Below are 16,345 nucleotides of genomic sequence, written 5' to 3'. Positions count from 1 at the left end.
TTTGGTCATGTTGTCAGAAGGGACCATTCCCTGGAGAAGGATGTCATACTTGGTAGGGTGGAGGGTCGACAAAAGAGGGGGAGGCCTTCAACGAGATGGATTGACATGGTGGCTGCAGTGATGGGCTCAACTATAGCAGGGATTGTGGGGCTGGCGCGGGATCAGGCAATGTTTCGTTCTGCTGTGCGTGGGGTCGCTATGAGTCGGAAACGACTTGATGGCACTTAACAACAACAGAGGCATAATGAGTAAGGCATTTGCCTGCTAACTAGAATGTCAGCGGTTCAAACCCACCAGCCGCTCTGTGGAAGGAAGATGGGGTGATCTACTTCTGTAAAGATTTACAGCCTTGGATACCCAGTGGGGGTCACTGTGAGTTGGAATGGACTCAAAGGCAGTGAGTTTGGTTTTGGTTTTGCACTGGAAGTTAGGGTTCACAGTAGTTGGGTGATGCTTTCAATATTCAACAACTCTTAAGCTCTTCTCTAGGTCTGAGGCAGTACATACTTAACGTGAAATAGGAAAAGCTTATAAATAATAAAATGTAATTTGGTGATTGAGAGAATACATATAGTAAGAATTCAGAAAGAGAAGAGAGAAGTGTGAGTTGGATTAGTCAAGGAAGACTTCATGCAAGGTTTTTCTTCCTCATTTATTTAGTTCAACAAATGCTAATAAGCACTTACTATTCTAGATGCCATGGTAATAAGCACAGGTAGTTTAAAGATTACTGACACACACTGCCCTTGGCCTCAGGGGATTATATATTTTTATTGTATTAGAAGTGGGTCTCTTGGAATATGACAGATGTGATTTAATTTTGAATTAATTTTTTTTTCCCCAATCTTTCACAATAGGATTTTCAGTTTAGAGCACTGAAGAAGGTGAGAATCTTTGAGTCCCCTGACAAGTTGCCCAAGGAACGCTCAAGTTTGCTTGCTGTGTCCAACAAGTATGGTCTGGTCTTTGCTGGTGGAGCCAGTGGTTTGCAGATTTTTCCTACTAAAAATCTTCTAATTCAAAATAAACCTGGGGATGATCCCAATAAAATTGGTAAGTTAATTGACTTATGCTACATAATAGAGAGAGGACTGTGGTGAAGTGCTAGTGTAGTTTTCTTCTCAGTAATTATTCTACTGTTAAAACTGCCATTTTGCCTAATTTTGACCTTTTTCTCCTCAAGAAAAGTAAGTTCCACGTGGGATGCTGGAAACTGTTCTAGGTGTTCTCTTTGGCCCTTTATATTTCTCTTTCTCCAAGCTCAGAGGAAGGAAGAACTTCCATTATGCCATGGTTTTTTTTTTTTTTTTTTTTTTTTGCTTAGTTGAACTTGTGTCCTGGATTTGTAGGATTTAATTAAATGAGTTTTTAATTTACATGACATTACTAATCAAACAAATGGTAGCATGTAACATTTGGGGCATTTTTACAAAAATATGAGCACAGGACTGACTATACTATAGTTAACAAGGGCAACAGCCACAGTTTGCTTCCCTGGGTTGTATGAAAAAGAGTCCCTGGGATATTTAATGTATCATTATACATCTATAAGAAAGTTAGGATTTATCTGCATAGTTAGGTTTCAGTGTGTGTGTATATGTGTGTTTCTATAGATGCAAAAATTACTTCTCATAGACCTGGTAGTGACTTTGTGCTTAGAACATGGCTTTTCTGCTTTGTCTTTTTTTATATTTTCATAGTTGATAAAGTCCAAAGCTTGCTGGTGCCTATGAAATTCCCTATACATCACCTGGCCCTGAGCTGTGATAACCTCACACTCTCTGTGTGCATGATGTCAAGTGAATATGGCTCCATTATTGCCTTTTTTGATGTTCGCACATTCTCAAATGAGGTAAGCTACTGGAAAACTCTAGGGTCAACATACGAAGTTAAGAAGATTTCTTGGTATTAAATCATAACTTGGAAGCTTCTTAGGTTGACCTTTGATATCTTTTTCTAATTGACATATGGGTAAAAAATATTTTAAGACTTAACAGTGACAGTTCTAAGACAGAAAGGACACCCAAGAGGTTATTTCATGACAAAGTATTATCATTTCTAATTTATATGTGACACAGCCAAAGCCCAGGGAGTCTTAGATGACTTGCCTGAAGTTATAGGGTTAATAGGTAATAACACAATTTCTGTATTCTAGGTCTCTGGCCTTCTAATACAATGGTTTTCCATTTTAAGCCTTTTAATAATAATAATAGTAATTTTGAGTGTTCGTACTGTGTGCTAGGGTCTGTGCTAAGTGCTTTATATGCCTTGTCTTCATTTATGCCTACTATAGCCTTACAGATTGGTACTGTTACCTTCATTTTATAAATGAAGAAACAGGTTCAAAGAATTAAGATAATTGCTTAATGTCCTAACACTATTAATGAGCAGAGCCATGATTAATCTAGTGTCTGCTCTTTGTGGGTTACTTTGAATTTGATATTCTTTTGGGAATCCTTCTTGAATGTGTTAAAATAATTGCCATTTTCAAAGTTATATTGAAATTTTCTATAACAAATAGATTGTGTAGAGCTAAATCTTTTTCATAGTTGTGGAGAAATGTGAAGTAGGATATGAAAAAACTTGTATAATCAACAGCTTCCTCTGAAGATACAGTGTCTCTTTGTGTTTATTAGTTTATTTTTGCTTTGTTTTAAAAGGCTAAACAGCAGAAACGCCCATTTGCCTATCACAAACTTTTAAAAGATGCAGGAGGCATGGTGATCGATATGAAGTGGAACCCCACTGTTCCCTCCATGGTGGCAGTTTGTCTGGCTGATGGCAGTATAGCTGTCCTACAAGTTACAGAAACGGTGAAAGTGTGTGCGACTCTTCCTTCTACAGTAGCCATAACGTCTGGTGGGTAATAAAGGCTTTCATTCGATAACATATAGTAATGGTGATCTGTTTAAAAATTAATTTCTGGAAATAAAAGTGGACTGATTATGAGGTGGGGGTAAAAATGGAGAGAGCATTTTTTCATTTCTATAGTCAATGTCCTTGAAGCCAAACAGCATGCATGATTTACTAAGTATTCGTAGGTTTTCTGGAGAAAGAAATATTTTGGTACAGCTAGTTTAGAACTATATATATATATATTTTTTTATTAGGATTTGGGTGAAGATTTACAGAGTAAATTCACTTTTCATACAGCAGTTCACATATACTTTGTCTCATGTCATTGACCAAAATTTACAATGCAGCAGCTCCCCTCCCACTTCCTCCCCATAGTTACCTCCTCCCAGTGTCCATCCCTTCATACTCTTCGAGAGGCCCATTGTCTGCCAACCCTGTATATGATCTTGGATACGCTCTCCATTTAGACATACATAATTGTTTAGCTTGTAGAACTATATTTTTAAGAATAATTATTTCTGAAAGTCATCTGTACCTCTGGGGAAAGACACTGAAAATACAAATAGAAACAGTAAAATGATTTCTTGGTGTTTGAAGACTTTTCTTTATTCTTGTCTCATTTAAAGACTACATTGCTGTCTGTACTCTCTAGCTTTCTGGGTGATACTCCATTGAATAGCATATTTAGCTCTCAGTTGGATGGCCCAGTGATAAGTCATGAGTAGCTTGCGTCATTAAGATAATCTTACTCTTTTTCACTTTGCCTAATAGGGGTGATTCTGCAGCCTTCTGTGGACTGACAGAAGGAAAGAGAAGTGGTGGTTACATAACTGTTTTGTGACAGATCTCATTGATTTCCTTTGTTTTCTTCAGTTTTTAATTGGTAGCATTCTCTTTGCTCAGTGTGCTGGAGCCCCAAAGGAAAGCAGCTGGCGGTGGGAAAACAAAATGGAACTGTGGTCCAGTATCTTCCTGTAAGTTCTTATCCTGGACTTAAGAGCTTTTCTTACTTAAGTTATCCACTGCTTTTGGTGTGGCCTGGTGGTATCTTTGTTGTTTATTCCAATGAAAAGTAACTTATCCTCATTGTAACAAATTCATCATCTCTTCTATTCTGTAACTTTCCTAGAAGCTTGCCTCTATATGTTCTGTTTAATGGAGAACCTTCCAGATCCTTGTAAAAATAACCTATGTGTAAAATACCTGATTTTTGTTTTATTCCTTAAATAAAAAATAAGATCATACTCTATATGTTGATCCAAACTTAATACCCTTATGCATTCCATAAAAACAGTTCAAAGGGAAGAGGAGTTAGTGGAAAGGCTATTATTATTACCTACCATAATGCAAAATCACTATGGGTAAAAAACACAGTAAGATTTGTCCTTCTAACAAAGCCCATTCTAATGGGTCAGTTTCTGTGACTATAGACAACAGAGAAAATGGGTATGCCCAGTGTTGCATATACACTCTATCATTCTCTCCCTGTGATTTTCTTAAGATAATATTCATAAACATTCTTCACTATACATTGCATTGCAGAGAATCCACATTTGTGCATTCAAGTTTGAACATGAAGGAGGGTTTCACTAGCAATGCTGAGTTCTGTGCTGCTGTGCAGTCCTCCTTGAGAGATTGGATGGTGTGTAGAGTAAGGTGGTATAGATTTAGAGTTAAGGTTTTGTGTCTTGTTATTGCTCCTCGGAAGGAAGGTTGGGCAATGCTACTTCCGTAGTGATACTGCCTCGGAAACCCAAGGAGGGGTCGCTATGAGTCGGGGCCGACTTGATGGCAAATAACAACAACAACAATTGCTAAAAGTTGTTACATGAAATCTGGTATATAGTCTTTTAGGGCATTATCCTCTAAAGAGATAATGTAATTGGTTTGATTATATTAGTTTACTTTTGATCCTTTTTCTTTAACTTGCACAGTATATTATTACAACTCAGTAAATCATTTCATTCTTTTTAATGGCTATATATCAGGCCATTGAGTGGATATCATTTATACACCTGTTCCATCGTTGATGATGTACATTAGTATCAGTAACAGTATTGTATTGAACATCATTCCCTCCATGTGAGTATTTGTCTAGCAAAGGGTTCTAGAAGTAGACATTTGTTCATTCTCTCCTGGTTAGGGGGATGAAACATAGAATGTAAAGTGTTTAACAATTTTGTTGGTTTAGGGATTCTTCCATTTGACAGGTTTTTTTTTTCAATTTTCCAAATCTCTTTCAGACTTTGCAGGAAAAAAAAGTCATTCCTTGCCCTCCATTTTATGAGTTGGATCATCCAGTCAGAGGTAACACATCTGCTTTTCTTACTGGACTGATTTCTAACGAGGCACTATCTGTGTAATTTGGCTAGGTGTTGTAGAAATTTCCAATCATAGGTACCTATGTACCTTCTCAGTACAGTGTTAGTACTTCCTTTATGATAATTCTGTAATTCCAAATAGCTAATTAAGTCAGCTTAATGACAGTTCTCTGGTAGATACCTTTATCTCTGCTAAATGACCTGAAATAAATCCCTGTTTTTATTACTATTCTTTATAATCTGCCCTGATTATAATACCACTTTGGAATGAATTTGGGCTTCTTGAATATTTGTGACTCAAGAATGCAATATAATCTGTGAATTACATTTAGTCGTTGAAATCTGGAGCTTTGTTAAAGCTATAGTACTTTGACTTTTTATCCATAGGATGTTAATTTTATAATATTCTGTGTTTATTCTGAAAATAAGGAGCCCTGGTGGTGCAGTGGTAAGCATTCAGCTGCTACCCAACAGATTGGAAGTTTGAACCTACCAGCCACTCCATGGGGGAAAATTGTGACAATTTGCTTCCATCAAGATTTATAGCCTCAGAAATCCTGTGGAGCAGTTCTAATCTGTTCTGTAGGGTCACTGTGAGTTGGAATAGACAGCAGTGGGTTTGGTTTTTTGGTTATTCCTAACACAGATGGTTTATGCTGCATCTGGTTGCTGTGGTTTTTACTATCTACTTACTAGAGTGTGTGTGTGTCTTTCAGTTCTGGATGTGCTATGGATCGGTACATATGTCTTCACAATAGTATATGCTGCTGCAGATGGGACCTTGGAAACTTCTCCAGATGTAGTGATGGCGTTACTACCTGTATGTATGTGGAAGGAATATCTTTGTTCTTCAGCCATTAAAGACATCTTCTAATGAAGTTTGAAGGTTTAGGTTTTAGTTTCCTTTACTTATTGTCAGTGATGGTGCAACTTCAAGTGTAAGTGCAGTAGGCCTGGGGAACAAAATTATGATATTTTCTTATATCATGTTCTATTATTTAATTACAAGGTGAAAAAATTATAAAACTTGCTTTGAGGCTTGTTGATGTTCACCATTTAAAAAGATTTTTCACTTATGTATTCATCAAATATTTATTGAATGCTTTCAGTGTGGTAGGCATTATTTTAAAGCTGAGAGTACAGTTTTAAACAAGGCAAAGTTCTTGCTTTTGTGTTGAACTTTCCTTTTAATGAATATGGTAGTCAATAAACAAATAAATATTGGGATCAAAGAAGGGTAAGTGTGATGGAGAAAATAATGCAGTGTAAGGAAAAGATGGTTACAGGGGTGCCCTTTTAGGTTGGATAGTTCAGCAAGTTTTCTTTTGAGGAGGCACTACTTAGGCAGAGACTGGAATAAAGTGAGGGTCTGAGTCTTAAAGACTAGGAAAAGAATATCAGTAACAAGATTACAAAGTATTGCCTGAATTGCAGTGGGATTTTTTAAAAATGCAAATGATAAAAAGAGTGAAGAAAATCAAAGATGGATGGACACAGTTAGTCCACAGGATTAATGGACCACACAAACCTCAGCTTCCACAACCCTGAGACCAGAAGAACTAGTGCACAGCTTCTACTCCCAAGTCTCTAGAAGAGATCACATTAGAATGTCCTGGATAGAGTGGGAGAAAAATGTGGAACAAAACTCAAAATCATGTAAAAGACCAGCCTTGCTGATATGGTAGAAACTGGTGAGACTCCTGATAGTCACCCTTCAGGACAGGAATTGAATGTAATCCCAAGGCTCAGCTTTCAGCCAAACAATAGATCTATATGGTGAACAGAAACACTAGCAGGTACGCACTTATTACAATAATCCAGCACTCAAGATCTAAAGGGCAGCATTTGCTCAAGGACAGAGTTCAGAAGACAAGAAGGGTTAGGAAGGAAGAATGAAAATGGGAAACACAGAGGAAGTGGGATAAGTGATGTTATATTGTGAGGATTGCAGTTAATGACATGAAACAAAATGTGTGTGGATAGTTGAATATGGATTTGCTCTGTAAACCACCCAAATCACAATAAAAAGTTGAAAAGAAAATAAAGAGCTTATGTAAGTAGAAGTTAAGCTAAACTGTTTTGCAACATTGTTTTATTTAATAGTAAAATTGCAAACATCCCTATCACTAAATCTGTATTTATTCATTTGAGTAAATATCGATTTACTTTTAATGGTTCCTTTACTGTTGGATATTCAAGGTCTTTTCAGTTTTTCTCTATTTTAAAGAATACTGTGATGAAACCTTTTATGTAATTATGTTAGTTTATTTTTCAGTATAAATACCTAGAAATGAAATTTCTAAGTCAAGAAATACAGGTTTATAGTCTAGATTTCTTTGAATAGGCTTTGGAAAACATTGCTAAAGTATCTTTCAGAAAAGTTGTACCAGTTCACATTCCCAGTTTATATACCAGTTTATAACTACTAGTGGGCTGCCAATTCCCTAGCACCTATGTCTTGCTAATCCGATATGTGAAAAAGGTTCCTTTTTTAAATTAACTTTTTCTAGTTCTTCATGAGATTGAATTTTTCAAATGTATTTATTAAGGTACCTTATTTAAAGATACCATTAGGATTTTCTTATCCCTGAAGGTGATATTTTCTACCACTAGTCTGTCAGTTTGTCATACTGTGGTGGTTTGCATGTTACCATGAGGCTGGAGGCTATGCCACCTATATTTCAAATGCCAGCAGAATCATCCACAGTGGACAGGTTTCAGTAAGATTCCAGAGTAAGACAGATTGGGAAGAAAGATGGGGCTATCCACTTCTGAAAAAAAATTGGCCAGTGAAACACTGTCTTATATATTACTAGAAAACGTTATGAATAGCCCTGAAACATTGTCTGATACAGTGCTGGAAAATGAGCCTCTCAGGTTGGAAGGCACTCAGAATACAATGGGAGTAAGCACTGCCTTCTCAAAGTAGAGTTGACCTTAATGATGTGAATAGAGTAAAGCTTTAAGGACCTTAATTTGCTATTGGGGCATGACTCAAAATGGAAAGAAACAGCTGCAAACATCCATTAATAATTGGAATGTGGACTGTAAGTAGCATGAATATAGGAAAATTGCAAGTTGTTAAAAATGAAGTGGAGCACAAGAAAGGTGAACCAGCAGAATGTGGAAGTTATCAAATGATATCATTAATATCACATGCAAGTAAAATTTTGCTGAAGATAATTCAAGAACAGGTACAGCAGTATTATTAACAGGGAACTTCCAGAAATTCAAGCTGTATTCAGAAGACATGGAACGAGGGATATCATTGCTCATGTCAGATGGATCTTAGCTGAGAGCAAAGAGTACCATAAAGATGTTTACCTGTGTTTTATTGCCTAAGCAAAGGCATTTGGCTGTGTGGATCATAACAAATTATGGGTGGATCATAACAAATGTCTTAGGCAGCAATGAGCTGAAATGGACTGGTATTGGTGATTTTCATGAGACAATCATGTGGTCTTCTATGGCGGGAATGACAAATGGAAGAGGAATGGCGTCACACATTCATTGTCAAAAAGACTTTCAAGATCTATCCTGAAGTACATTGCTGTCAGTGATAGGATAATGACTGTATTCCTGTGAGGAAATCAATAAATACTATTATTCAAGTCTATGCACCGACCACTAAAGCCAAAGATGAAGACATTTAAGGTTTTCACTTACTTCTCTAGTCTGAAATTGACCAAACATGCAAGCATAATATATGGATTATTACTGGCGATTGGAATGTGAAAGCTGGAAGTAAAGAAGAATCATTGACAGTGGGACGATAGGGCCTTGGTGATAGAAATGATGCCAGAGATTGCATAATAACATTTTCTAAAAACAATGACTTACTCATTGCAAATACTTTTTTCAACAACATGGACAGCAGCTATACATATGGCCCTCACCAGATGGAATACACAGGAATTAGATCAATTACATCTGTGGAAAGAGGCTATGGAGAAGCTCAGTATCTTCAGTAAAAACAAGGCCAAGGACTGATTGTGGAACAGACCATCAATTACTCATATGCAAGTTCAAGTTGAAGCTCAAGAAAGTTTTAAAACAAGTCCACAAAAGCCAAATATGACCTTGATTATATCCCACCTGAATTTAGAGATCATCTGAAGAACAGATTTGACACATTGAACACCAGTGACCGAAGACTAGATGAGTTGTGGGATGACATCGAGAACATCAGACATGAAGAAAGCAAAAGGTCATAAAGACAGCAAAGGAAGGAAAGACCAAAATGGATGTCAGAAGAGACTTTGAAAGTTGTCTTGAACGGAAAGTAGCTAAAGCAAAAGGAAGAAATCATGACATAAAAGAGCTGAAAAGATTTCAAATGGTGGCTTAAAAAGACAAAATATTATAATGAAATGTGCAAAAACCTGGAGTTAGAAAACCAGAAGGGAAGAACATGCTTGGCATTTCTCAGGCTGAAAGTACTGAAGAAAAAATTCAAGCCTTGATTTGCAATATTGAAGGATTCTTTGGGCAAAATATTGAATGATGCAAGAGGCATCAAAAGAAGATGGAAGTGCTTGCTGAAAGTGAAGATGACTTGAAGCACTTACTGATGAAGATTGAAGAATACAGTCTGCAGTATGGATTACATCTCAACACAAAGAAAATGAAAATCCTCACAACTGGACCAATAAGCAGCATCACAATAAATGGAGAAAAGATTGAAGCTGTCAAAGATTTTGTATTATTTGGTTCCATAATCAACACCAGTGGAAGCAGCAATCAAGACATCAGACGACATATTACACTGAGATAATCTGCTGCAAAAAACTTCTTTAAAGTGCTGAAGAGCAAAGATGTCTCTCTGAAGGCTAACCCAAGCCATAGTATTTTCAATCACCTCATAAGCATGTAAAAGCTGGACAATGAATAAGGAAGACCAAAGAAGAGTTGATGTTGATACACAGAGGCACTATACCAAAGAGTTGATACACAATTGATACACAGAGTCACTATACCAAAAATAATTGGATAATGTTCAACCATTTCATGAGTTAGCATATGATCAAGAACTGATGATACTGAAGGAAAAAGTCCAAGCTGCACTGAAGGAATTGGTAAAAGGCAAGGTTCCAGGAATTGATGGAATACCCAACTGAGATGTTTCAACAAATGGATGCTTCAATGGAGGCACTTACTTGTTTATGCCAAGAAATTTGGCAGACAGCTTCCTGGGCAATTGACTGGAAGAGATTGATATTTGTGCCCATTTCAAAGAAAGGTGATCCAGCAGAATGTGAAAGTTATCAAATGATATCATTGTATCACTTGCAAGTAAAATTTTGCTGAAGATAATTCAAGAACAGGTACAACAGTATATTAACAGGGAACTTCCAGAAATTCAAGCTGTATTCAGAAGAGGACATGGAACGAGGGATATCATTGCTCATGTCAGATGAATCTTAGCTGAAAGCAAAGAATACCAGAAAGATGTTTACCTGTGTTTTATTGCCTATGCACAGGCATTTTGGTGTGTGGATCATAACAAATTATGGTTAACATTGTAAAGAATGGGAATAAGGTGTGTGTCATAGTTGGAGCTATGTGTCAGCTTAGCTGGACCACAATTCTGTGTGGTTTAAGCAATTGTGGTATAGGTTGTTCCCATGATGGGATCAGATGTATATGTTTTGAGCAACCAATCCGTTGAAAGGGAGTTTCCCTAGGGGTGTGGCCTGTTTCCAGTATATTTATGGCCATCCTGGGAAAAGAGATAACTCTTCTGCGGATCGGGATTCTGTTGTGCTGCCTATAACAGTCCATGAGTGAACAATCCTCCATTCGGCCTGGAAGTCTTGGATTCGTCATTCGTTGGAGTCAACAGCCAGTATACTGCCTGCCAACTTTGAGCTCCTCAACTCCTGCAGCTGTGTGAGTCGGAAAATCCTGCTTGACGTTTGATCCAAGAACTTGGGACTTGCCAGCTTCTATAAGTGTGTGAGCCATTTTCCTAAGATAAATTTCTTTTTTTTTTCTCTCTCTCTAAGCTTTATTGAGTTTGCTTCTCTAGAGAACCCAGTCTAACACAGTGTGCCTGACCCAAGCCAGGGTATTTTCAGTCATCTCATATGCATGCAAAAGCTGGACAATGAATAAGGAAGACCAGAGAAGAATCAGTGCATTTGAATTATGGTATTGGTGAAGAATATTGAATATATCATAGACTGCCAGAAGGACAAACACATCTGTCCTGGAAGAAGTACAGCCAGAATGCTCCTTAGAAGCAAGGATGGCAAGAATTTGTCTCTTGTACTTTGGAGAAGGACATTTCCTTGGAGAAGAATATCATGCTTAGTAAAGTCGTTGTTAGGTGTCATCAAGTTGACTCCAACTCTTAGTGATTCTATGTAAAGCAGAACAAAACCCTGCCTGGTCCTGTGCCAACCTCAATCCTTGCTATACCTGAGCCCATCATTGCAACCACTGTTTCAATCCATCTCGTTGAGGGCCTTTCCTTTTTTCATTGACCCTCCACTTCACTGAGAATGATATCCTTCTCCAGGGAATGGTCCTTTCCAACAACATGACCAAGGTAGGTGAGACAAAGTCTGGCCATTCTTGCTTCCAAGGAGCATTCCGGCTGCACTTCTTTCAGGACAGATTTGTTAGTTCTTTTTGCAGTCCATGGTACTTTCAGTATCATTTGCCAACACCACAGCTGAAAAACATCAACTCTTCTTTGGTCTTCCTTATTCATTGTCCAGCTTTTACATGCTTATGAGGTGATTGAAAATACTATGGCTTGGGTTAGCCTTCAGAGAGACATCTTTGCTCTTCAGCACTTTAAAGAAGTCTTTTGCAGCACATTATCTCAGTGTAATATGTCATCTGATGTCTTGATTGCTGCTTCCATTGGTGTTGATTATGGAACCAAATAATACAAAATCTTTGACAGCTTCAATCTTTTCTCCATTTATTGTGATGCTGCTTATTGGTCCAGTTGTGAAGATTTTCATTTTCTTTGTGTTGAGGTGTAATCCATACTGCAGACTGTATTCTTCAATCTTCATCAGTAAGTGCTTCAAGTCATCTTCACTTTCAGCAAGCAAAGTTGTGTTCTCAGTGTATCACAGGTTAATGAGCCTTCCTCCAATCCTGATACCATGTTCTTCTTCTTATAGTCCAGCTTCTCGGATTATTTGCTCAGCATACAGATGGAATAAGTATGGTGAAAGAATACAACCCTGATGAACTCCCTTCTTGATTTTAAACCATGCAGTGTCCCCTGGTTCTGTTCTAATGACAGCCTCCTGGTAAAGGAGTAAAAGAAGAGCAAGACCCTCAATAAGGTGGATTGACACAGTGTGCAACGATGAGCTTATACAGCAATGATTGTGAGGATGGCACAATACTGGGAAGTGTTGTGTTGTATATAGGGTCACTGTGAGTTGGAACAAACTTGACGGCACTTTACACCACCAACAATTGTGTTGAATTGAAAAAAAATCACGAGTTTTTTTTCTCAACTCTGTTCATTGTTTATAGAAAAAAGAAGAAAAGCACCCTGAGATATTTGTGAACTTCATGGAACCCTGCTATGGCAGCTGTACAGAGAGACAGCATCATTACTTCCTCAATTATGTTGAGGAATGGTGAGTGTAGAACCCAAGTAATGGATTCCTACTTTCACTGAGTCCTTCTTTTACCCTTTGAATTTTTTTCTGCAGGAGGGGAACATAGAGTCTTGGATGCTCTGAAAATACTTCTAGCTGATGCTAGATAATACCTTTCTACTTTTTCAATCTTGAATTATTTAGATTGAATATGTACTAATCTTAAAAGTCTATTTTCTAAGAAACCCCAGTGACTACTTAGGAAAAAACTGGTATCTGAGGAACAGATTGAAGGACAGTGGTGGTTCAGTGGTAGAATTCTCTCCTTCCACACAAGAAACCCAGGTCTGATTCTTGACTAGTGTGTCCCAGGTACAACCACTACTCTTCTGTCACTGTACGCTTACACATTGCTGTGATACTGAATAGGTTTCAGTGGAGCTTCTAGACTAAGACAGACTAGGAAGGAAGGCCTGTCCATCTACTTCTGCAAACTAGCCAGTGAAAACCCTAGGGATCACAGCGGTCCCATCTGTTTATGTGTGGGGTTGCTGTGAGTTGGGGGCCAACTTGATGTCAGCTAACAACAGCAACAATGAATAGATTAAGTTTCTCTCCGAGAGCAAGTGAATTTGAAAAATAGATTACTTGAAGCACAGATTCTATCCCCATGACTAGATTTTTCTGCTTATAGGGTGGTTTCTTTATTATGAATTTTGACTTGATTCTGTTGTGTCTTTACCATGTCCTTATGTGGATATACTTGGCTGAATCTCCAGTGAGTTATCCTGTGAAAGTCTATTAAGTAAGATTTCACATGTAAAGTTTTCCTACCTTTCTTCAGCCATATAGAAAATTACCCTTTCCTTAACATTTGGGGGATATCCTCATAGGTGTTACTGCAGAACCAAATCAAGGTAGAATTGTTGCTGTGCTTGAATTTAATGGTCTTCTGGTTTTACTCTTTAAAGGGATTTAGTGTTGGCAGCATCTGCAGCTTCCACAGAAGTTAGTATCCTTGCTCGACAAAGTGATCAGGTAAATTTCTTTTTTTTTGTCACTTTTTTGTAATACTTTCCAAAGAAAGATTTTGGAGGGAATTAGCTATGGGGTTGAGATTTAAATAAGGTTTACATCCCTGTTATTCAGTTTCTGGATATACACAAAGCTTAAAGGACAAAGTGCCTTGGATCAATGGTGCTGATTTCATTGAGCAGTTTTTAAGTCATTGACCTGCTAACCAGAAGGTCAGTGGTTCAATCCTACCAGCTACTCTTCAGGGGAAAGATGAGGCAGTCAGCTTCTGTAAAGATTTACAGCCTTGGAAACCCTATGGACAGTTCTGCTCTGTCCTATAGGGTCGTTATGAATTGAAATCAACTTGGTGGTGGTGAGTTTTTTTTATTTTGGTTCTTTGAGGGTTTAGGCCCACAGTCTGGAGGCAAACTATGTAATCAACCTCCAACAAAAGTATACCTTGATATATAGGAGACTTCGTACTTCATCTGCTTTGTTCTGTTTTATTATCTTTATCTTCTTTCTGTTCCTTGAACCTGTTCCTATTATACAAGAATCTATAATCTTCCCTTGATTGAGGAAGACATGTAGAAAATAGCAAATTGTGACTCGTCAGAAATTGCTTAACTTTGAAATAAAAGTGAGAAAGAAAAAAAATCCTTCTGCACGTAAATATCCCTCTCTCTTCCTTTTTTCACTTACTCCTTGCATTGAAGAAGTGGACTGGGTACTGATGATAAACCATCTACTTAGAGATTGTGCAGAGAGTAACCACAGAGGAGACAAGGTGAAAAAGAAAACTTTTCCATTTAAAACATTGGCTTGAATTTAAAACTGTTTTGTAGACCCTTATAAAAAAGAAATAAGTACTTCTCTACCCCATACACAATTGCCTGTGCCTCTTCAATCATTCATCATTTATCATTCTTTGGGAGACAAGTTGGCCTCTATAAGTGGCATGGCTTTCATGTGTTCAGAATGAAGCCACTTCTAGGTTGTAGGACAGAATTCTACGTTCTGATTTGCAGCTGTGGAAATACCTACCTTCGACTGACTTCAGTTATAGTTTTTTAATAGCACAGATATTTTATATGTCCATGCTTTAAAAATACATCTTTATTTTTACTTTTTATCAAAATATTTTATGTACATGCTTAAAAAATCAAATTGTACAGGAGGGCTTATTAATGAAAAGAGTCACTATCCCCTGCTCCACCCCTTCCTGTTCCAGTCCTGTTCTTTAAACCCAAATCCACTGCTATCAAGTCAGTTCCAACTCATAGCGACCATATGGGACACAGTACAACTGCCCCATAAGTTTCCAAGGCTGTACATTTTTATGGAAGCTGACTGCCTGCCTCATCTTTCACTGGTGGAGTGGCGGGTGGGTTCAAACCACTGACTTTTTGTTTAGCAGCCAAATGCTTTAACCACTGTGCCACCAGAGCTCTCCTGCTCTTTAGAGGGGCCCATTTTTAACCTTCAAACTTTTTCTTTTAATGATTACCTCCTTATCTCTAAATAATATGCTTTATTACTCATTATCAGTTATTAATCACAGACTTTGTCTATAGATGGTTTTTGAAAGTTGATCAATTTTGTGTATATTATTATGAAAACATGAATAATATTCACTCCATAGCTAAATCTTATAGTATGGTTATAGTCCCTTTCCTGAAAGACGTTTTATTTTTCTCTCTTTGCTGCTTAATAAAGACTATTCCCCTTTATTCATGCTGCCCAGTTTTGGTCACCACTGAAAGACAAAATGTTAGCTTTTTTTTTTTTTTTTTAAACTGTGATTTGAGTAGAAGTTTACAGAGCAAATTCATTTTCCATATAGCACTTCATGCACATTTTGTTTCATGATGTTGATTGCAATCCTCATAATATAAAAGTTCTCTTCCCACTTCCTCCCTCTGGTTATCCTTTTGCTGTGTCCTTCTTTCCTATGTATTCCTGTCCTCTGAGCTATTGCCCTGTGCAAATACTACCCTTCCTGTCTCCCATGGTTGATTTTTCTAAGGAGTGAGTGTACCTTGTTGTTGTTATGTACTGTCAAGTCGGACCCAACTCATAAGGACCCCTCCTTGGGTTTCCGAGGCAGTATCACTACGGAAGTAGATTGCCCCAGAGTGTACCTACCTGGTGTAAATGTTCACCTTATATTCTTGTATATTGTTTGGCTAGAAGCCGCAGAAATGAGTTCACTTCCAGGCCTGAAGAGTGACTAGGTGCCACAGTCTTGGGGGTTTCACCAGTCTGTCAGACCAGTAAGCCTGGTCATTTTTCTGATTTTGAGTTTTCTATATTTTTCTCCCACTTTATCCAGAATCTCCTATTTTGATCCCTTTCCAAGTGGTTGACAATAGCCAGGCATCATCTAGTTCTTCCAGTCTCAGGGTCATGTAGGTGGAGGTTTGCATGGTCCAGTAGTCCCTTGGACTAATTGTTTCCATGTGTCTTTGGTTTTCTTCATTCTTCTTTGCTCTGGATGAGAAGAGACCAGTTGTTGCATCTTAGATGGCTGCTTGCAAGCTTTTTTTTTTTTTTTTTTTAGGATTTGGGTGAAGATTTACA

General features: G+C 37.7%; 1 protein-coding gene across 1 annotated transcript in view; it reads left to right on the top strand.

Annotated features, from left to right (window-relative positions):
- NUP214 (nucleoporin 214) overlaps nucleotides 1-16,345 on the top strand; it is a 129,275-nt gene that overhangs the window by 6,974 nt on the left and 105,956 nt on the right. The window contains exons 2-9 of the mRNA XM_042781459.1: nucleotides 858-1,053; nucleotides 1,701-1,852; nucleotides 2,661-2,859; nucleotides 3,760-3,830; nucleotides 5,100-5,163; nucleotides 5,894-5,997; nucleotides 12,681-12,787; nucleotides 13,720-13,786. Coding sequence (XP_042637393.1) covers nucleotides 858-1,053; nucleotides 1,701-1,852; nucleotides 2,661-2,859; nucleotides 3,760-3,830; nucleotides 5,100-5,163; nucleotides 5,894-5,997; nucleotides 12,681-12,787; nucleotides 13,720-13,786 — 960 coding nt within the window. The remainder of the gene's footprint in view (nucleotides 1-857; nucleotides 1,054-1,700; nucleotides 1,853-2,660; nucleotides 2,860-3,759; nucleotides 3,831-5,099; nucleotides 5,164-5,893; nucleotides 5,998-12,680; nucleotides 12,788-13,719; nucleotides 13,787-16,345) is intronic.

This window comes from Orycteropus afer, unplaced genomic scaffold, assembly GCF_000298275.1.
Source record: "Orycteropus afer afer isolate SDZICR_OR568_19922 unplaced genomic scaffold, OryAfe1.0 scaffold00123, whole genome shotgun sequence".
Lineage (NCBI taxonomy): Eukaryota > Metazoa > Chordata > Mammalia > Tubulidentata > Orycteropodidae > Orycteropus > Orycteropus afer.
Note: the sequence above shows the minus strand (reverse complement) of the source record. Positions and strands in the feature narration are given on the sequence as shown.